The 22,229-nt window shown below is 35.2% G+C and overlaps 1 protein-coding gene across 1 annotated transcript in view; it reads left to right on the forward strand.

The window, feature by feature from the left end:
- top1 (DNA topoisomerase I) overlaps positions 1 to 22,229 on the forward strand; it is a 60,238-nt gene that overhangs the window by 22,902 nt on the left and 15,107 nt on the right. Inside the window, exons 4-15 of the mRNA XM_039736121.1 lie at positions 2,048 to 2,192; positions 3,210 to 3,265; positions 3,573 to 3,665; positions 5,938 to 6,019; positions 6,299 to 6,387; positions 9,973 to 10,088; positions 10,212 to 10,333; positions 17,415 to 17,537; positions 19,641 to 19,828; positions 20,392 to 20,536; positions 21,103 to 21,246; positions 21,479 to 21,664. Of these exons, the coding sequence (XP_039592055.1) occupies positions 2,048 to 2,192; positions 3,210 to 3,265; positions 3,573 to 3,665; positions 5,938 to 6,019; positions 6,299 to 6,387; positions 9,973 to 10,088; positions 10,212 to 10,333; positions 17,415 to 17,537; positions 19,641 to 19,828; positions 20,392 to 20,536; positions 21,103 to 21,246; positions 21,479 to 21,664 (1,489 nt within the window). The remainder of the gene's footprint in view (positions 1 to 2,047; positions 2,193 to 3,209; positions 3,266 to 3,572; positions 3,666 to 5,937; positions 6,020 to 6,298; positions 6,388 to 9,972; positions 10,089 to 10,211; positions 10,334 to 17,414; positions 17,538 to 19,640; positions 19,829 to 20,391; positions 20,537 to 21,102; positions 21,247 to 21,478; positions 21,665 to 22,229) is intronic.

The following is a 22,229-nucleotide window of genomic DNA, read 5'->3' on the forward strand; positions in this document are numbered from 1 at the left end:
AGCAGAGCGATGGGCACTAAGCAAACTCCTGTCACTCATGAAGAATCCACTGCATCCACTGAACAGTGTCATCTCCAGGCAGAGGATTAGCTTCAGTGACACTTTTTTGTCACTGTCTTGCTCCACTGACAGACTGAGGAGATCGTTCCTCCCCCACACTATGCGACTTTTCAGTTCCACCCGGGGGAGTAAATGCTAACATTATTCAAAGTTATTGCCTTTTTTTACATGCATTTTTAGTACTCTTTAATTTTTAATATTTTTTTTTTTGTATCAGTATACTGCTGCTGGATTATGTGAATTTCCCCTTGGGATTAATAAAGTGTCTATCTATCTACTTGATGTACAGAAAGCAGTCTAAAATGGTTAACTTGGCAGTGTCTGCTGCATTGTATCTAAATAAAATACCAATGTACAAATGTCTGATGTTGAACATCAGTACTACTTCTTAATCATGAATATTTGTGGTTGTGATTCGGGTCATGATTTTTTATTTTTTTTTATCTACTTGTCAAATTCAGTTACTTTTCCAATTAACTTGTACTTGCAGGCTGCAGTTTGGGTGTGGGTTAACAGATTTGGGTTTGGGTCTGCTGTGATTCTTAAATACTGGATTCACACAGGACTCTTATATTATAAGGTGTAGCAACAGCCTTGGCTAGCAAAATGATATTTATTAGTTCAGTTAACTGCTTATCTTGCAACACAACAATTGAGGGAACATAGCTGATTACCTGTTTCAGTTCAAATTAATACAATTTCCTGTAAAGCCGTATTTTGCAAGTACCTTCAACAAAAACCATGTCACTAGGAAAAGGCAGGAATTTTATCAAATCCTGGAAAGTTTTATTCATGGAGAATTGTGGACAAGTGTAAGCAGCTCCAGTGACCCAAAATATATTATTTCTACTACTTATTATTTGACTGATGTTTTATGCAAGGCTAACTTGCAACATTTGAGATACCACTGATTAAATTTCTTTTGTTTTCCAATTGGAGCATAGGCAGATGAAGTAATTTGCTCATGGTCACACAATGTCAGTAGCAAGATTTGAGTCCACAACTTCATGGTTTGAAGTCCAAAGGCCCAACCAGAGCAACACACTGCCTGCCAATAATATTAGCCCTTGGTGTTTGTTGTGTGTTTTTTTTTTTTTTAAAGTTCAAATATTGCATACTTATGATGTACCCGCTTAACTGACAGCATTGTAACTCACTCCCATTGTCTTATGAAATTTCCTGTGTGAAGCCAGGTAACACAGCAGTTTTGTGCTGTTGTTGAGCGTTAATACCTTTTGGTACTTGCGTTTTAAAAATCAATCGGGTGTTCTGCCTCTCAGTTAAGTAAAAATACTTTTTTCAATTTGTTCTTTCATTGTACTACTTTTATCTTGTACTGAAGTGCAGTCTTGTTTTCACAATGAAGTGGTTAAAGGTGGTGCATTCTGTTAATGATGATAGGTCGCTGATCTGATTGGGTAGCAGTGAATTATATCGCAAACCTCTCATTATTCCGAGAAATCCCCAACACAAATCCCAAAACGACGATACGGCCACCTGATTCATAGATGGGTCTATAACCCCATACACACACCTAAAGTAACATCCAGTGTTTTTCCTCACCTTCATACATACACGGGGGACAAGCTCGTTTTTAAGTATCATCACTGCTTATTTGTTGAGACCTGCTTTGTTAGAGATTTTGCTTGGAAACGATTCACTTATTGACTCAATTTCAGTCTACCATTTTCTTTTCTCTTCTCACCCCCACCCCCTTTTTAATGGAGTAAATGTGGACATTGTTAGGATATTTCAGTTGTGATATTAATCTAAACACAGAAGTATTCATAATTAATATGTACTTTTTGAGTACCTATCAATAAGGTAGCACACTCATTTGTTTGGTTGAGACTTACTAGGCAACTGATAATGATTGATTCACTAATGATTTTTAACCTGGGGGTTGAAATTGTGTTTTAGAAACCTAGTTGATTGGTTACTTTAATATACAGTGTCTGTGTATAATTTTTTTTTTTGCCCTTCGCAGTGAACACAGGGATTTCTCAGAAAAAAAGCATAAAGACAGAGAAAAAGATAAAGCCAAGCATAAAGATGGTAGTTCAGAAAAACTCAAGGACAAACATCGGGACAAAGAGGGACATCGGGAAAAAGAGAAACGTAAAGAGGAAAAGGTACATGTTGGAGGAATTTGTCATTCATTACTGTGTGCTTCGGTTAATTTTTTTTTTTATTTTTTTTTTAGTGCAGTGCAAGTGCAGAAATAGTACTGCTTGGTTCTTTCATTTGTGTTAGATTCTATTGCTGGCTGACTTAACTGTCTAAAAGCCTTACTGCTCCAGTGTTCTCAAATGCACACTGAGGAACTTGGTAACTCAAAATATAAGTCTGCAGTAGTATATGTTCGTTAACTGTGGAGCATCATCCACTTTTATAAGTGACGAGTCATTTACTTTGGTTATCAACCTCTCCACCCCACAGTTTGTCTGTATGAAGTACCTGCCTCCTGAAACCTCTGTTCATACTTGAAGAGCTAGTTATTTTTTTATGGTCCATGTGTTTCCTTCTATCAGTAATATGCAGTAGGGCTACACCTTTTTCATTGGGGGAATACATCACTGGACATCTTTTATCTCCTCTTATAGCATGTGTTCTCCATTTTGGTTCTATGAACAGTGGTGGGGGTGGTGGGGTTTAAGATTCAATCCAGGTATGTTCTTGACGAATGATTTCAAGTTATAGCATCTGTATAAAATAAGTGAATATTTTATTTGTGTTCTAAAATGACACTGTTAATTATGGAGTGAGCACACAGATCTTTGTAAAAACTAGGAAACCAATATTTTTGAAGGTGTTTCCCCCACCACACCCCCTCCCCAGAAGTTGCAGCGGAATGAAATTAAATGAAAGTTGAAGATGCACAATGTTAGGAACACATCAGAATAGGTTTTTACGTAAAATTAAGCATAGTGTCTTGTTAATGGTGCAACTGCTGTTTCTTGAGTAAATGCATAAAAATTCGGTTGTAATTTTTTGATAAAACTATCATTGTAGTTGTTTTGCTTTTAACTTTTGTTTCAACATGCTGCCTCAGGGAGCCATTACCTCTGTGTTCTTATGAATTATCCTTCATTTTACATTGTACCTAATTTTAGTATTTTTTTAAGGTAATTCTTTTCTCTTTCCTTTAGATTAAGTCCTGTGGTGATGTTAAGATAAAGAAGGAAAAAGAAAATGGTTTTCCAAGGTAGGAAACCTGTTTTTGATTTGTTGAATTACGATTACGAGCCCACCTAACCACCTCCCTATATAAATTGGTAACATTATGCAAATCAAACAAAGGTTTATTGTTCATGCACTTTGAGGAGAGGAAGTGTTCAATAAATACTAAACCGCTAATTTGGCACTCGTAAGATATTTTCTGTATTTTTCAGAGGCCAGCAATAGTATTTAAGGTCTTGTGTTCAAGTGCTGGCAAAACTAAGCATGCTCTTCATATTGTGCTAAATATCTTTTTAATTTGTGCTGTGCAAACTTTACCGTTTTTATTTTAGTCCTGTTCGAATCAAAGCTGACCCAGAAACTGATGGTTACTGCCTTTCTCCAAAACATGAGAAGTCATTAAAGAGAGAGCGAGAAGACGACGGGTATGTAATATTTTGAGCTATGTGTGAGCACCTTTTGGTTATGGTGCTAATATTCTCTAAATGTCGTTTTGTTTTCTCAAATTCTATCTGTATATTCTTTTTCACCTTTCCAATTATGCTTTTTTTTGGCTATCTTTCACAGTTGAAAGAATTCAAGATAGACCTGTAACAGAAGGTTGATTACACACAGAATTCCTAACCTTTTTGAATTTGTTGGCTTACTATAGGTCTAAAAGGAATTGGACTTGACACTTCTGTAATACCAGCTGGCTGCTATTTTTGAAAGTGATTAACCTTGGTTATACTTTGAAATAAACCATTCCCATATCATTTTAAAGAACTTCACATTAGGTTTTATTTTTATCTCTAGAATTCACCATGTAATGTCGCGCAGTATAATAGTAGGAATGAGACACTTGTAAAAAAATGTCTGTATATCGTTTTTATCACAGTTGAAGATATCAGGGAACCACATTTGTTACTTGTTGCAAAAGAGATGGTGCATGGTTGGTCTTGGGCATTTTTACCTTCGGACACTCCCAACACTACTTATTCATAATGCACAACCACATCTCCAGTTTTCACTCACTGAAATTATTAGATTTGATGGTGTCTTTGGACATTGAAGTGGACCATTCCCAGACTTCTCTGATCACTGAAGATCCAGAGAAAACTGCGTATGGTTATTTGTTTGTCTTCAAACACTGATGATGATAATTATGTAGCCCTAGATTAAGCACATACTTGGGGCTCCAAGGGAAATGGAGCAGCACAGACTCACAAAAAAAGTACATTGAAAGTAGAATACAACTAAGTATTGGGGAAAAAAAAGTAATATGTATGCAACAATAAGCATTATATTTTACATGTTTGAGCCATTTATGTTGAAATGCTGTATACCTTCAACATTAAAAAACAATGGAATGAGAGATGTTTTGTTTCCTACAAATGTTTCTTCCCATTTTGAAAATCAGTCGAATGAAAAGTATAAAAGATTTCTTTAGTTGGCTGTTTTGTAAAGCTTGGTTTTTGCTAAAGCTGTATTCAGTCGATGGAGATATAAATTTTCATTGGTTTGTCGTTATACTGTATTAAATTAAAAAAGAAAGATTACTGTCTAGTTAGGTTTGCTTGTTTTGGTTCAGGGAGAACCATTTGAGTTGGCAATTAAGAATAGCTCTTTGAATATATATTTTTTGTCAGTCTTGTTTTCTTGCTTCATAGCCTATACTGTATCCATTTTCAAAAGATACTTTGTGTTTTTGATGGTATGTGCAATATTTTTTTTTCTTATTCAGCTCTTATTTTTTATTTTGAACAATGAAGATATTCTGAATATAAATTAGATAAGCTGACTCAAATCTTTCTTTTAAGAGACAACTTAAAACTCATTTGTTTAAGGAAGGGTTTTATTTATTGTGACATTCTGACTCGCCCTTCAAGAAATACCTGAATAGAAAGGTAAACTGGGAGATATTTTTTATTGTGGCTTACTGTTTGTTCTCAATTTCAGAGTTGTTTCCTGTATTTATCTTTATTTAGTATTTTCTGCATATTTTGTCTCCAGTGTTGTGTATTTGATATTTTTTTTTCTCTGCTTCTTCCCTGTTGTTCATTCAGAAAATCTGTGAAGCGCTTTGAGCATGGGAAAGGTGCTGTATGAATAAAATGTATTATTATTACATTTATTGATTTTAAAATGGTCCTACAAAAGAAATATCACAATAGAACTACTCACTGTTAATATACAAGATTGGGCTAACAAAAGCACCTAAACTGGATTCAGTCTGAAAAGTATATATCCATGGGTTATAGCGCGATTTTTATATTGCAGCCTTGATAGTTTTTAATTATATTGTAATACAAATTTTTGGCCATACTGCCCACCCCTATTGCCATGCATATGTTTAAAAAATGCAGCTGAAAAGCACTTTATGCTTTACAAAGGAAAAATTCTCTTTCCCACATCACATTTTTTTTAAATGAAAACAATAGCTTAGGTTTTGTCAGTTTTCCAATTTGAAAGTTTTAGGAAAATGTGGAGAGAAGTACAAGGAGGGATTGTTTGGGAAGAAATGTAGAATTAATGTAGTTGTATGGCAGTACCTGTTATACTTTGGAGTAAAGATTTTTATTTCAACGTAAAGCACCTTTGGGTCTCAAGTATTTCACAAGGTGATATTCAGAAATAGTGTGCAACACCAAAACATTCTTAAGCTTATTTAAATTTACATTCACTTAATTGTTGATGTATGTTTTTATTCTATTGCAGTTTGGAGTTTAAGCCTAAAAAAATCAAGACAGAGAATGAAAAGAAACCAAAAAAGCTGAAACGTGAGCTGGAGGTGGAAGAGGTGGTTCTTCTGTTTATTCACCTTTTAAAAAAATAAATCAATAAAAATTGTGATCTATTGTTGCATTAAAGTATTTTGATAGTTTTAACATGTACATAGGAAGACAGTTTGATCCTTTGTTGTATTTTCTTCAAGATTTTATACATTGTACTACTACATTTTTCAAGCTCTCTTTAATGCACAGCCATAGTCATTTTGATAGAAGCTTCTTATGGGGGGATTGAAGCAATATGAATTTTGCCATTTGTGTTTAACATTGTGTTGCTTTACCATTTGCAGGTAGTTAAATCAAAAAAGATGAAAATGAAGGGACAAGAAAAAGAGGGCAGAAAGAAAATCAAAAAGGAATCTGAAGAAAAATGGAAATGGTGAGCTTTATATTTCTGAAGACCAGTAACTTTATACTGAAAGATTGCCAGAGCAGTAAAATCCATATGTTGATATGGTTTTTATATATTTTAAGCCCTTATAAACTCTCCCACACTCTTATAAACATTTCCCGCACAGTTATACAGCATAAACCCTTTATATTCTCTTAGATATTAGGTAGGATTCGTTGAAATTATGTATGTAAACACACTGTTTATATACTACGCACAAACATACGGATCGTATATCATTGAGTTTTATTTAATACGTAGTATAGTTTTAAACACATTGTAATTGATTAGGTAATATATTTACATGTTGTAGATTATTTTTTATAAGTAAAGCCTAAATGTTATTTTAAAGATATCAAGCATCTCCGATATCATATATGTTACAGTCATTACGATAGACAGGCCACCAGCAATAAATACATACAATGCAAGAAATTTGTATAAAATGTGTGTACAGTTACACTAAACGTACGTACATGTACTAAGTACATGTAGAATTAGTTATGGGTACTCGCCATCAATGACACGGCGACTTGTCCGATAACAATGAGATAAATGTTACTGCCCAACAAACGAGAGCGTTGCAGCTCTTCTAAAGGAGCCTCTTCAGGCGACTGTGGCTCTTGGGCACGGCTGCAGAAGCAGGAGCACATTGTTTTGGAGACATAATGAAGGGCTTGACTGTGCACAAAGATAAACCCAAAAGAGCACAAGAGTTAACTCTTTCCACAGTGAAACACGTTGATGCTGAATGAGCGAAACGAGATGCTGGCTAACGCAAAGCGGAATCAAATGCTGCTCTCCGTCATTGAGCCAATCAGCACCCAGGAACTTAAGCATGTGCTCTGATTGGGTAGCCTCTCAGCCATCCGCCAATAGCGTCCCTTGTATGAAATCAATTAGGCAAACCAACTGAGGAAGCATGTACCAGAAATTAAGACCCATTGTTCGCAAAAATCTGCGAACCAGCGAAAAATCTGTGATATATATTTAGATATGCTTACATATAAAATCTGCGATAGAGTGAAGCCATGAAAGTCTAAGCGAGATATAGCGAGGGATTACTGTGTGTGTGTATACATATTTATTTATTATATATACACATACATTTATGTGACTTTAATGGTAACATGAACTTACAGTGAACTGACTCTTTCAAACCTAAGCACTCATCTGTAATTATTTTTTAAGCGAGAATAGTAAAACTCTGTGCTTTGATCTTCCTAATTTTCATAGCCAAACTGTCCAGTCTGTATATCCACATTTGTAACTGTTGTACATGAAGGAGATGAAATTTGTAGGTCTTTTGTTTGTCCCCAGGGGGAAATTTGGCTTTTTACTGAATCTCTTATAAATAAATACATATATGCATAGAGAAATAAACACACATACATTGGTCTGAGTGCACATCAGAATGACAGTAAAGCGAGAAAATCTATCACTTGGCTGTCATTCCAGTGATGCATTATGCAGACGTATTGCTGTTGGTATAAATGAGCCCCAGTAGCGTTTCTTGTTAAACTTCTGCAAATTGATTTGTCAGCAGAAAGTACTCTGTTAGTGTGTAAGAGAGAGGATGTACAGCATTTTTTCATAATGGCACCCAGTTTTGTTTTAATTCAGTCCAACCTGCTGCTGTTGTGGACCCACAAGTACTTTTTAAAAGTGGACCAACTCTTCATCCATTCTTTGAAAAGTGACCAGACATAGATGCTCCTTAGTGTCTCAAAAGTCAATAACCAGTTCCTTAGTGTTGCTGATGTTAAGATGTGGACAATTCTTTTTGCACCAAGAAGCATAACTTCACTACGTGACTCCTATACTCTTTATCATTATATACCCCATTTATTAAGTTTTTGAGTAGTGATCATGCAAAAATTCCAGACAACTGTAGGGATATTTACACTATAAAGTTAATGTGTTACTTAATGTACTTTAAAAATAGAGGAATAATATTGCTAATTATGCAAGAGAAACCTAGAGCATTATTTCGTTAGTTTTCTTGCAGGTGAAAACCAATCAAGAGGGTACTTGAGTACATAGGAAAGAGAGAGAAAAAAAAAAAAAGATATAAGAAAACTGCAGTTGGGGGTAAGGGCTTTCAGAAAGGTTTTGATAGGATAATTTGTGTGGGGCTATTTGTGGAGCAATAAGTGGCAGACAGGTGTAGAACAGGCACAGAAAATTTCTTTTCTCAGTTGGAAGAGGTTAGAGGTGCTCCACAGCAATTGATAAATGTTCAGGAGAGCTGATCTGGCAGCTTTATAGGTTAGTATTTTACCATGTTGGGGTATGTGTGAGCAAAGCCAGAAAGCTGTCAGAAACGTAAAAAGGTTGGATATCCTCCAAACACACCATGCTAAAGTTCCTATCATTAAATTGACTAAGGGACTGTATTTTAATAAGTTAAATGTATCATTTGTACATTATAAAGATTTTTAATTTAAGATGCAAGAAAAATCCATTAAGAATTATATTTTTAAACATGAAAATACAAACATTGATTTAAAATTGAATACAAAAATGTTCTGATAATCGTGATTACATCTTTAACCTTAAGTTTTTAAAATAACATTTTTCCAATTAGCTTGCGATTGTTGTGATGGAACTTCACTGTAAAGTTCCATTATTAAGATGAACAGCAAGAACTTGGTTTGATACTTGATTTTTGGCAAGAAACACTAGCTTTATGGCTGCAGAATAATACACCTTTTGTAGTCATTCATTTTGTATTGAACATAAACATTGCATTGTTAAAAACTACTTTTGGAGGCTGTATCACTATGAGGCTTGCACTCCACATCAGTTGTGATTTTATTTATGCCTACGGAATCTTTTAAATACTAACTCCATCAAAGTTCTTTAACAGACTGCTCCCATGTTCTTTATTCAAATTTTGTGATTTTTAATTCCGATTAAAGCCTTCATTTTTTTTAGAGTTAAAATGCCACAGTGTTTCCTTGAATCCATTTCAGGGTTTCTGGGCTTTTTAATCAATATAATTTCTTGGGAGTTGTATTATAACTTGTTTGTTCCACAAGATTTCCCAAAAGGGTATGTTATTGAAATCATCCTTTTATAATAAGCAGTTTGAAACACAGGCAGTTGTTTTTGAATCGTGTATGTATGCATGTTTTCATTTTTAAAAATTTTTCAATTTTGCCTCTTTTCTATGCACGTGGCAGTCTTCCTGTAATAGTCTGTGAAAAGAAAGACTTGACACAGTTTCCTAGAACCATCTGACACATTTTGTTCTTGGATGCTTTTCAGATAAAAGATCTGAAATCTGCTGTTTCTTTAGATTTAACATGAAAGCGGTGTACTGCATGTATTTTCTATAGCTGGCGGCTGTCAAATTGATGTTTGAATATGTACTTAAGATCAGGCATGTCCTTCTAAAAATGTGCATTTGATGGAAAATGTAGTATTATGTAAGTGAGGTCCCCCTTAAGTAAAAGTCATTAAGTAGTTTTTGAAAGATTTGTAGGTACTTAGAGGGTTAAATGCAGGGTTGGTCTGAAGGTGTCAAGTGGTCTGTTGGCCATATCTGAACTTTTCTGTTTTTGCTTACAGGTGGGAAGAAGAAAGGTACACTGATGGTGTTAAGTGGAAATTCTTGGAACACAAAGGACCAGTATTTGCACCTCCTTATGAGCCTCTTTCAAGTAAAGTTAAATTCTACTATGATGGTGAGCATTTTTAAATGCTATGTGGTTTGAAACATGGAGAAAGAGATGGTAATTACATGAAAGTATTGCTTATAATAGTTATTTTAAATGTTCACGTTCACTTCTATTTTTAAATTATTTCAGGTAAACTTCTTAAACTAAGTCCAAAGGCAGAGGAAGTTGCTACATTTTTTGCCAAAATGTTGGACCATGAATACACTACCAAGGACATTTTTCGGAAAAACTTTTTCAAGGATTGGCGGAAGGTAACTTTTGCTGCCACAGCAAAACAGATCATCTGAGGAGATGGAAATGAGAATTCAAAATTTAATTTCTTTTTGTGTAAAATTGTTTCTTAGAACTTTCACTCCCCCCTGCCTGTGTTTATTGGGGCACTGTTTAGGGTTTAAGGGTATGGCTTAAACATTTAAACTTTAAATAATGAATAGCCTGTTTATGTTTGAAGGCTGCAAAGCCTGTTGCAGATAAATTTAAAGGATATGTTTTGGTATTTTTCAAGTCGGTTATTTCTTCACAGTCATGGTATATATTTGCCAAATTGTTCTAAAATGTAGGATATTTTTAAAAATTAAAAAAAAAAAAAAAGCTAGCCTTTTATTATGGAGCTAATGGGTATTGGGCCCGATTGTAAACATAAGCTTTAAAACTTAACAAATATGTCCACTCTTCAAACCAAAAATGTTAGAATGTTGACCTGCGTCTTAACTACACACATATTGCAAAGCATTATCAATGTTCTTTTAAGAAGATTATGGGGCAAAGCCCCTTGCTCGCTTCCTTCACCAACCCCCCTTCCGCATGCATAAGTGGATTTCACTTTCACCAAACAAAAAAAAATGTAATTCTTGCGGATAGGCCTCTTCATTTGGAAGAAACACTACTTTTCCTTGATGGCAACACTAATTAGAGATCTACAAATGTCCGATTTAAAGTTTAAATCCAAACAATATCTACATACTTCTGTCAAATTACCTATGTCCATATATTCAATCTTTTTTGCTTTTACCTTTTCATCAATATCGCATTGAATTTTGATTCCATGTTTGTAATTACATTGTGACAATGCAACATATAACTGCCCGTGAGTGAATATAGTTTCTTCATTAATCCCAAGGGTAAATTCATAGCATTCGCACAAATGAGAAATGATTGAACCGTGTGCATGGTTATGCGGGCAGGACTTTTACGTATCTCTTTGCATAAGTTCTTGTGTCGCAGGGCTTAATTTTTTTTTTCTCGTGGAATTTCACGTTCACCAAACAACAAATCTTTTAATTCTCACAGAAACACCTCTTCTTTGGGAAGAAACACTACTTTTCCCTGATGGCAACACAAATTGGATGATCTACAAGTCTCCGACTTAAAGTTTAAATCCGAACAATATATTTGATCTTTTCGCTGTTCCGTTATTTCACTGAGTAATTTCAGTTTGTTTGCGCTAATGCGATCTTTACTATCCTTTTTTTGAGACTTTTACATTTTTGTACTTTATCTCTAACTTGCTCTGCATGTGTACCACGCCTACGTTTTTGAATTCTTTACGACATTCTACTTTGTCATCTACTCTTTGTCGTTTATTTCCGGCCCCAGGTGTGGTTAAATCTCTTGGCATAAAGTCTCAACTCGTGGGACTTGAAAGTATCTGTGAGAAAATCGTATCTCATCTCCTTCCAAGATTATTTTTATAATAGAGAGAAAAAAGTAAAAGATTATTGTGGCATTCAGCCATTTTGAAAGGAGATCGACTGTGTTTTTCTGGCACCAACCCAAAGGGCATGGATTCACTTGGGGAAAGTCCATCGCAAAGTGCTATTACAGACAGTAATTGTTGATGCCGAAATGTGAATTGCTGTCTCTGTTGTGTAGATAGTTTAAGTGATTTTTGTGTATATTGTCTCACTCTATATGGAAGCTTATTTCATCATTTTGCAAAGTTATTGCCACCTGCTGCTGGATTAATATTGCACAGGTGTGTTTCTTTGGGAGAATGTTGTGCACGTATATAGCATGGAGTCAAGTGACGAGAAATGAAAAGCTGTTATAAGCATATGTACAGCCATCTATGCCTCCTAACCTGTTTTATGCAGGGTAGGGTTCTGGGTTAGCTGGAGCTGATCCTATCAAAGATTGGACACAAGGTAGAAACAATTCCTGGACAGGGCACTAGCCCATCATAGGGCGAACACACACAGAGGCCACTTTAGCAGTGCCAGTTCACCTTGTTTAATCAGGTTGAAGTTTTCTGATGTTTTTACATAGGTGAAGTGGTACTGCAGTGCTGGCATTCTTGCCTCAATGCACCAGATTCTACATGGAATCTGTGTTCTCCCCAGGTATTTACAATCTGAGATCTGTGAGTGTTTTTGAGTTTCCTCACTCTAGAACTTCTTCCTTCATTTTATTATTGCCAAATTCTCTGCAAGAGCAACTCATCATGCCTTAAGAAAAATTTGCAATTGGTTTGTGGTGCATCAGTCTGCTCTAGGGATGTCAAAAGAACCGATATTTTTGTTACTGAGTGATGCCAGTGTTCCAAAAACCTAACAGTTCCAGCATTGGTGGTACTTAGACAGTCGTTACTATGCTCATCAGCGATTGCAAATAGACAAATTACTCCAGGAAGCAAAGTAATGTGTGAGAGAAATGTGACCAAAAACTACATGTAAAAGTGACTTACAGTAATGATGGTACAGCTCCGCATCACCACATGTCGAAAAGAAAAACAGAACTCACATCTAGAAATACTTTGTCTTTAAAACAGAAAAATGTTGGCATGCAACTCTGCAAATGGTGCTTATTATTGTATAGAAAATTGGCCAATCACACACTGGCTTTCGTTGATATCACTTTTATCGCATTATGGAGTTAATTCATAAATAGCTCTGTACATGCTGAAAGCATGTATGTCATATATTTGAAAGATATTTTTGAATGTAATAGTCTTATCAGTTAAACCACAGGTCCAGCTGATTTTCTGCTTCTGGACTAGTACACAGACTAAGCAATAAAGTCTGATCAGTCATGCAAGATACTTTTGAAAACGGCACAACATAGGGCGTTTTTGCAGGAGTTCTTGAATAATAAATTGCTGTAAAGTTGACAAGATTGATTTCACACAGAAAATTGAGTTTGGAAAGTAAAAGTTCTAGGATTTTGTGACATTTTAAAATTGAATCGGTTTGACTGGCTTGTTTAGTTTGTTTTTAAACAGCAAATGATGCAAATATAAATCTTACAATAGCAAATGCTAAAAGTATTTAGTTACAAAAAACGTTTTTTTTTTAAATAACTTGGAATTCACTTGTTCAACAGTACATATATAATTTTTGATGCGGTAAGCAGTATTTATTTTCATTTATTGAAGAGAATAAGTCAGAATAAATTTGTAATTTGTACATGGTAAGATAAATTAGCTAGCCCATGTTGAGCATCCTTTATAATCCTTATGTCAAAATCCTCCTAAATTATAACATTTCCCCCATTTGTTGTTACACTGGGGGATCCCCCATGTGTTTCACACAATGAAATTCATGCCTTGTATTGCATTTTGAGCTTTATGAATGTCAGTACTAATTTACTTAAATGATAGTTGGATAAGTTCTTGATGGATATACTAGTATTTTAAAGGAGCTGTTACTGTTGTGGCAGTGTGGCTAAGGCTTTGGACTTCAAACTCTGAGGTTGTGGGTTCATATCCCACTACTCATACTGTGACCATTAGTAGGTCACTTCACTTGTCTGTGCTCCAACTGAACAAACCAAAGAAACGGAACTATTTGTATTTTTGATGTTGTCAATTTGGGTAAAGATGTAAGCAATAATCAGGAAATGTATTAAAATTAATATTCAATAAAACCTTGATTATCCATCGGGGTTGGCACCAAGGCCTTGATGGAGAACAGAACAGGACAGTTACTTTAAAAATGATATACTGCAGATTAGTGTAGCAAATAGTCTTTTTTTTTTTTTTGTGTAAATAAATGACTAACCTATAGTATTAACTAAATATAATTCAATTTATATACCATATATACTCGCTTTTAAATACTCCCGCAGATAAGTTGGTGCTTGATTTTTACCGTATAATTTTCAGTATTTTATAATATTGGTCGTACAAATCGATTGTGGAAAACTCATGCTATTGGTCCAAGAGATTATGATATGCTAACGCCCACCTAAGAGAGTATAACTACACTGCCTCTTTTTTTTTTTTTTTCCCGTGTATTGTGCTTACGTGACCACACGGTAACTATTCCGCATCGACGTTTGCGTTGTTTTGTTGTTTTTTTTTTTTGGTTGGTATCTTACACCCTCATACACCTTTATCGTAAGAGCATTCCTTGTCTATGATGAAGCATTTGATCAGAAGAAAATGTGAAGCTGGTTTTAAATTAAGTCATTGAAGTGGCAAAAGAAATTGGTAACTGTGCTGCTGCAACAAAATTCGTTGTGTCTGAGAAACTGGTGCGAAATTGGAGGAAGCAAGAAGACCCGAGTATATGCGGTAATACAACTCCGAGGTACTAGTGTTTTCTACGTTTTACTTGAATCTATGTTCAGTAACAAATGGAGACCTGCTTTATACTCAGTTATTTGGGTTATGGAGCGCACCCCCATAAACATAAAGCTTTCCCTAACAATCAGTTTATCTCCTGCCCCTTGCATTCCTTTTTTTCTCTATACTTCAACCACTCCTGCTTATTGTCTCCTACCTCCCTACTCCAAGCTTCCTTTTTCTCCTAACTTCTCCTGTCACTCATCTCCTAAGAGGTCTGCCCTTCACCCAGTCCAATCACTTACACAGCATTCTGCCCTTTCTACTGCCACACAGCGCATCACAAGCTGCCCTCATATCACAATATATTAACAAAACATAATACAACAGAATCTAAAAAAAAAAAAAATACAATGCAGAGGAACATTAACATTGCAGTCAGTAGTTTCCATTTTTCAATTTTTTCGGCATCACACTTTATATCGTTCACTGTTTTTTTTTTTTTCCTACTCCGTAAATTGAGGCAATACTAGAAGCGCTTTTACCATTTCGTAAACATTTAAGTGTCATGTATGTTTGTAGTACTAGGGTGTTGTACCGTGTTAGCCATTATAAATGTAGAGAAAAGTCGAGCAAAATGACACCTTTTATTGGCTAACTAAAAAGATTACAATATGCAAGGTTTTGAGGCAACTCCAACACTACATGCATATGTTTATCGGCCGTAACAGCGTATAGTAGTTCTGAAACACACACTATTAAAGATGAAGGTATCTGATGCTGTGATTTCAAAATGCGGGGCATGACACGTGGTGCTAGGGAAAAACAATATGTATTAGCAAAAGGGAGAGATGTTCCAATGCATGTAGCTCGCAGTGTATCATGCGAAAGTAGTACTAGGTAGACGATGGCATGCACAATTTATTTTTTTCCATCTGACGTTTAATGGAGAGTGACAGATAATCAAGGTTTTACTGTATTTTATATTCAGTTACTGAAAAAGGCACAATTAATGTTTCCTTTAATAATGGAGGTAATAAGGTGTAGCATATTGTGAAATTTCACAGCCCCATGATGATTCAGAGGTTCACTGGCAAACTTAAGACGGGCCTGTACATGTGCCTTCTTGAGCAGTGGAACCTTGTGGGTTTTCGATCACTTAACGGCATAGTGTGTTACCAGTGCTGTTCTTAGTGACTGTCTAAGTCAGATCATTTACACGCTCCTCCTTTGTAGTTTTGGGCAGATCTCTTACTTTCCTCATGATCATTCTCACCCCATGAGGCAAATCTTGCATGGAGCTCCTGACCCAGTGTGATTGATTGTCATTTTATATTTCTTCCATTTCCTAATAATCGCACCAGCAGTTGTCACCTTCTCACCAAGCTTCTAGTTGATGGTCTTGTAGCCCATTCCAGCCTTGTGCAGCTCTATAATCTTGTCCCTAACATCCTTTGACTGCTCTTTGGTCTTGCCCATGGTGGTAGAGAGATTGAAATGGAAGAAATTGATTCTGTGGACAGGTGTGCTTTATACACATTAACTAGTTGAGATCAGGAGTATCTGTACTTCATTGATTGTATTCGCCAATCTGTGGAAGCCAGAATTCTGGCTTGGTTGTAGGGGATCAAATTCTTATTTCACTCAGATAAGTTGTAACTTTTTATGTAATGTGCTTTTTTCCTGGATTTTTGGTTGAGATTCTCTCTCCATTAAAATGAAACTAGCATAAAAATCAGAGACTGCTCATTTCTTTGTAAGTGAGGAAACTTACTTACAAATTCAGCAGGGGATCAAATACTTGCTTTCCCACTTTAAATACAATGCATTGCAATAAGTTCAGAAGTATTGTTATATGCGCTCTTCACTACGTTGACATCTGGGTGTACATCTTTCCTAGTAGGTGATGTAAAATAACAGAATGTAACAGATGAAATATAGGTGCCATTAAGAAAAAAATCATTTAATTTGAGCGTGTCATTTATTATAAGCCATGGCATTACATAACTGCTGAAGAAATGGAATTGCAGTAGCAGAAATGCAATAACAGGGCTATAGGTTGGTAAAAGGAGAGGTTGTCTTAACTCCACAATTGCTTCTATGAGTAGAGAAGTGAGCAAGAAAGGTATTCTTACCTTGAGAAAATAGTACAAAGAATCTGTAATAGCGTGGAGTTACCAATTTACTTTTGTCACAAGCATGCCTTAGAAACCCACAAGGCACAGTTTTCTTAAATTTAAACATTTGCTACTTTAAAGAGGTTGTAGTTTGTCAGTTTTAATGCTTTTCTTTAGAGTTGTACCCCAGTACCAATTAGCTCCACTATAAAACACAAATGTCAGTGTGTGTGTATATGTATATGTATGTGTGTGTATGTATGTATGTGTATATATATATATATATATATATATATATATATATATATATATATATATAGCTTTATAGAATGCAAATTCGACTGGCAGACTAATATATTGTGAAGAAGTATACCATACCATATTTATTTGTTGAGCGCTTAAAAACACAGCATTACAACTGACCAAAGTGCTGTACAGTTACAACAAGCAGGACTAAAAGCAAAATATTAAATCTTTAAATTGAAAAATTCCCAACTTTATGGAGCACTTTTTTTTTTTTTTTTTCTCATTTAATATCAACTGATTTAACTAATGATTTTGTATGTTTAGGTTTTTTGTAAAAATACCACATCTAATACTTGCATGAACTTTTACAGGTCTTGTTTAAATTTTTATCATATGAAATGTCTAATTATAGAAGACTGCAATTTTTTGGGGATTAAGTTTGTTTCTTTTTTTTGGAAATTCTGTTAGGAAATGACTAGTGAAGAAAAGGCTCTGATTACAGACTTAAATAAGTGCAATTTTACCGAAATGGCCGAATACTTTAAAGCACAGTCTGAAGCAAGAAAACAGATGACTAAGGAAGATAAGCAGGTAGACATTTGACATTATGAATATATTTGTTAGGCAGAACACCAATACAAATCAAGTTCAATATGTTTATCTCAGTTATTCTTTCCATAGCTTTTGTTTTGACTGCACAGTGTTGTGTGTTTATATAATGTAGTAATACCATCTTCTTTGCCTGCTTTGTCTCCTTTTTGCATGTCACGGAGTATATCTCTCAAATTGTGTTTGTACCTGCTCAAAGACGAAAATGGGCCAGGCTTTCAAAGTGCTTCCACTATTTTTCAGTCTCTTTAGTGACATTTAAATGTTTTTCTTAATATTGTCTTAATATGATCTCTTTATGCACTGAACATATCTTTGGCCTATGTCATTATGACCATAATCTTCTATTTGGACCTGCCTGTATTGTGAAATTAGCATACTTAAAACTGCTTCACCTACTTGACATTTCTACTTGAATGCTTACATTCAGTCATTTAGCTGACACTTTTATCCATTTTGTAACCTTTTGCTACCTTCAGTATACACTTAAGTTTTATCTCATGTTAATGTAATACTTCTCTGCCACAGTCATAATGTTACTCAATCATGAGGTCCATATACTGTATCCTAGAACACCTTGGATTTGTTTTCGTAAAGCCTAATTTACATTAGGACAATAAATCTTGTTTTCTCTTCTTCCTTGACACCCTTATTTAATTTTTTTTATATGTCCCAACAGTAATCTTTTTTTCCTCTCTGTGTGCTGATTTGTTTGTTTTTAACTTGATAGAGTCGTCTTTGTCTCCTTTTTTCATTGGGGGGTGTGTGTGTGTGTGTAATTTATATATATATATATATATATATATATATATATATATATATATATATATATATATATACACACACGCATAACTGCACTGAAAGTCCTCAGTCCATAAACCATATGAAGGTCTTATTTTTTTTTAACTCTGTTCTTTTGTCATATAAAATTATGGGTAGAGTAGTTGCATCCCCTTTACATTTTAATTACTCACTGCAGTTGAAGTTCAGATTTGGAGGTCAATTGTGTAGCTTTTTTTTTTTCTTGTGCATCATGTCTTTCGGTTTAGTCATTTTGTAAGTTATCTTGCCTTTAACTGAATTATTAGTGATGATCCAGAGCAGTTGAGTTTTGTTTTTGCCACAGTAACCTTCATTTTTTGCATGCAATTTTACAATAGGAATAGGACTTGCTAAAAAGAGGTTTTTGAAGTGAAAAGTAATGAATATTGCTCCCTAAGGCCCACTTTTTAGCATTTACCCGTGTCTTGTTTGTTTCTCTGGATCTGCATAATGCAGGTAATTATTGACACAACTGTAAAATCAATTCTATTCTATGGGTGTCATTCACAACAGTGCAGAGGAACTCACTTTGTTTTTGTAAAATGTGACATGCACGTAATTTTTGCAGGATGACAAACCAAAACACACCATTGAGAACGTTGCTACTTTATTCTCCTCAGGAACACTCACTAAACGGAAAGCCTAGCAACCACCCTTTCCTGGGTCTTGATTCTTGCAGGCGAATCTAAGGATATGCACAATCCTAACTCTGTGGATGAATTTCCTAATATCGTTTCTGTCTGTAATGTAGGATTTTGAGTGCCAAGATTGAGCACCTACATTAAAGCTGCAAGGTGTTAACAGAGCGACCACAATACACAACTTAGCAAAATATGTAAACCTAATTGGAATAAGTACTTCTGATTTGTCAACCCCAAGATGCATTTATTTAAAACACTTAACGGGTGCATGCAAATTTGGCACATGAAAACCCTCTCGGACAGAAATTAAACACCATTTAATTTTCTTGCAAAGGGCTTCTGTTTTGCTGCAAATTAAATTTTCAACCAGTCATTGGCTGTTCTACTTTGCATATTTTGTTTCTTTTGCCTTTTAGTCTTATTAACAATGCAGTGTTTTACCATCTACAAAAAATTCTGCCTTCTCAACTGTTCCGTCAGTAGTTGGAATTTTATTGAGATGGAGTATTTTTAAATTCTGCAAATAATTCAGATTTATAACAGCATTTGTGGTTTAGGAAGTTTACCTTCAAATTTTAATTTCTTTTTAATATATTATGCTCTCATTGGGGATGGGGTTTAGAAAATTAAAGAAGAAAATGAACGCACCCTGCAAGAATATGGATTCTGTATCATGGACAATCATAAGGAGCGTATTGCCAACTTTAGGATTGAACCTCCTGGCCTTTTTAGAGGTAGAGGGGACCATCCTAAAATGGGAATGCTTAAACGGCGAATTCAGCCAGAAGATATCATCATTAACTGCAGCAAGTGAGTACTGTTTTGTTAGCATCTTTTGACTTGTTTTTATTATGTTAACATATGTTGCATGTTTAGGAGTCACACATGATTTAATTGGTGATGTAAATAACTTGCTTCTAAAAGTTGTAAGCAACTTTTTTCTTAATGAAATTAATTGAGAGTGAATACCTGAATTGGCATCACACCAGTTGTGACCAGTTTAGCCTTTAAAAAGGTGGGGGGCTCTTCAAAGCAATTTATTCTAAACTCAGATTTTAATATTTTATAGACTGACAGAGTTGGTACATTGTTGCTGTTAACACCATAAGTTCATTTCAATCCGATGTGCAACTGTTAATTCATACAGTGTGAAGCCATTTAAAGGATGGTGCCCTATCCAGCATAGCTTCCAGCCTAGATATTGCCATGGTGGGCTCTAGAGGTTCACCCCTTGATTAAATTCAGGACTTTTGAGAATGTTAATTTAAGTTGCAAGAAAATAAATTAAAATGCAAGAGGAGTATTCAGTCTTGAAGTTTGCTCACAAAGAACCTTAACTAGTTTATTTTCCTCCTGTGCTTTCTCATTGTTAGAGACTCTAAAGTTCCAGAACCCCCTTCTGGCCACAGGTGGAAAGAAGTTAGACATGATAACAAGGTGACCTGGCTGGTTTCTTGGACTGAAAATATCCAGGGGTCCATCAAGTATATAATGCTGAATCCAAGCTCCAGGATCAAGGTAAAATTAGATGCTAATCATATTTTACACCTAATCTAGAATTCCATGGATGCTTTACAAAACCAGACATTAATTCTTCCCACATGTACAAAAGGCGCTTTGCTTAATGCAGACTTTTACTATTTATCTCATTCCTAAATATCGGTACCTCCATTTGGTACCAAATTTTATTTCCACTTGTTGGTTATCCCTTGTTGTTGTTTTCAGTTTGCTTAGTTGGTGAAAGTTTTATTTAAGAAAAAAAGTGATACTCAGTATATTTTGCAATTAGTATCTTTGGATAGTTACCTGTTAATGTAACACTGTTCTGTTACACTGTGCTGGCATGATGAATTTTCTTCCCTTGGATTACTTAAAATTTAAATAGTTTTTAATTGGGTTTAGTGGGAAGAACTCTGGTTTTCAAACTGAATGCAGCAGTGAGTGAGGTAGTGGGATTGTGTTCATAAATTGGCAGATGTGATAAAAGAACCAAAAGTGGTCTTACTGGTGCCTCGAGTATTATATTGAATTAAAAAGACCTCTTTTTCTCCAATATTCATAATACTACTTCCCCCTACCCCCAGGGAGAAAAGGACTGGCAGAAGTATGAAACTGCTCGCTCTTTAAAGAAATGTGTTGATAGAATTCGTAATCAATACAAGGAAGATTGGAAATCCAAAGAAATGAAGATCAGGCAAAGAGCTGTGGCATTGTACTTCATTGACAAAGTGAGTGACCTACCTTTTCACAAATCCCTTATGAAAAATGTAAAAATCTATGGCATAGTCACTGTATTTGTTTGATGTAAGCCAGTTGCTGCTTTTTGTACAGATAGCAGCAAATATCAACTTTCTAAGAAAAAGAAATCTGCATATGTTGTATGCCTTTCTGTTTGCTTTTATTTAAAATCAAAAATGGCCATTTCAACACGAGTCTAAAAAAAAAAAAAATCTTCTGTAGCTTGCTTTGAGAGCAGGTAATGAGAAGGAAGAAGGGGAAACGGCTGACACTGTGGGCTGCTGTTCATTGCGAGTGGAGCACATAAAACTACACCCAGAGCTAGATGGACAAGAATTTGTAGTTGAATTTGACTTCCTGGGAAAGGACTCCATTCGCTATTACAACAAAGTTCCTGTGGAGAAGAGGGTAAGAGAAGAGGCGCCTTGTTAGGGGTTTTAAATAGGACCTTTATTCAAAGAAATTGTATTTGCACAAGCTAAGATGTGTAAGAAGAGTTATTTAGTTTAGACTAACATATAAAATTGTGAAATGTGAGGGATGACTGTTGGATACATGAGTCACTTGAATCACAATGCATCTGACCTGCAGTCAGGCATGACATCCTCTGCACTGTTCAGCTTCTGCCATAGACTGGAACGTAAAACACTATTCTGCCATTAGTGTTATGGGGTGTGTGTGTGTAGGTTCTTTTGTTCTCCCCCATCCCCTCCTATCAGTCCCTACGGATCTGTAAACATTTCAGTGGGGTTAGATTATCCCGGTCAGTGACTAATTTGGAAACATACAAACGCTGAGGCATTCTGATTGTTCACTTGATTGAATTTAATATAGTAGCAAATGTGTTGTACTGGTTAAGTTTGCCACAGAAGGTCTTGTGATCTATGTTTACACATGATCTGTATGTTGGTATTCCTAGTATTTTGCAATGCTTTGAATTGGTGACCAGAAAGTAAAATGCTAAACAATATAT

The sequence above is a fragment of the Polypterus senegalus genome, chromosome 14 (assembly GCF_016835505.1).
Source record: "Polypterus senegalus isolate Bchr_013 chromosome 14, ASM1683550v1, whole genome shotgun sequence".
Lineage (NCBI taxonomy): Eukaryota > Metazoa > Chordata > Cladistia > Polypteriformes > Polypteridae > Polypterus > Polypterus senegalus.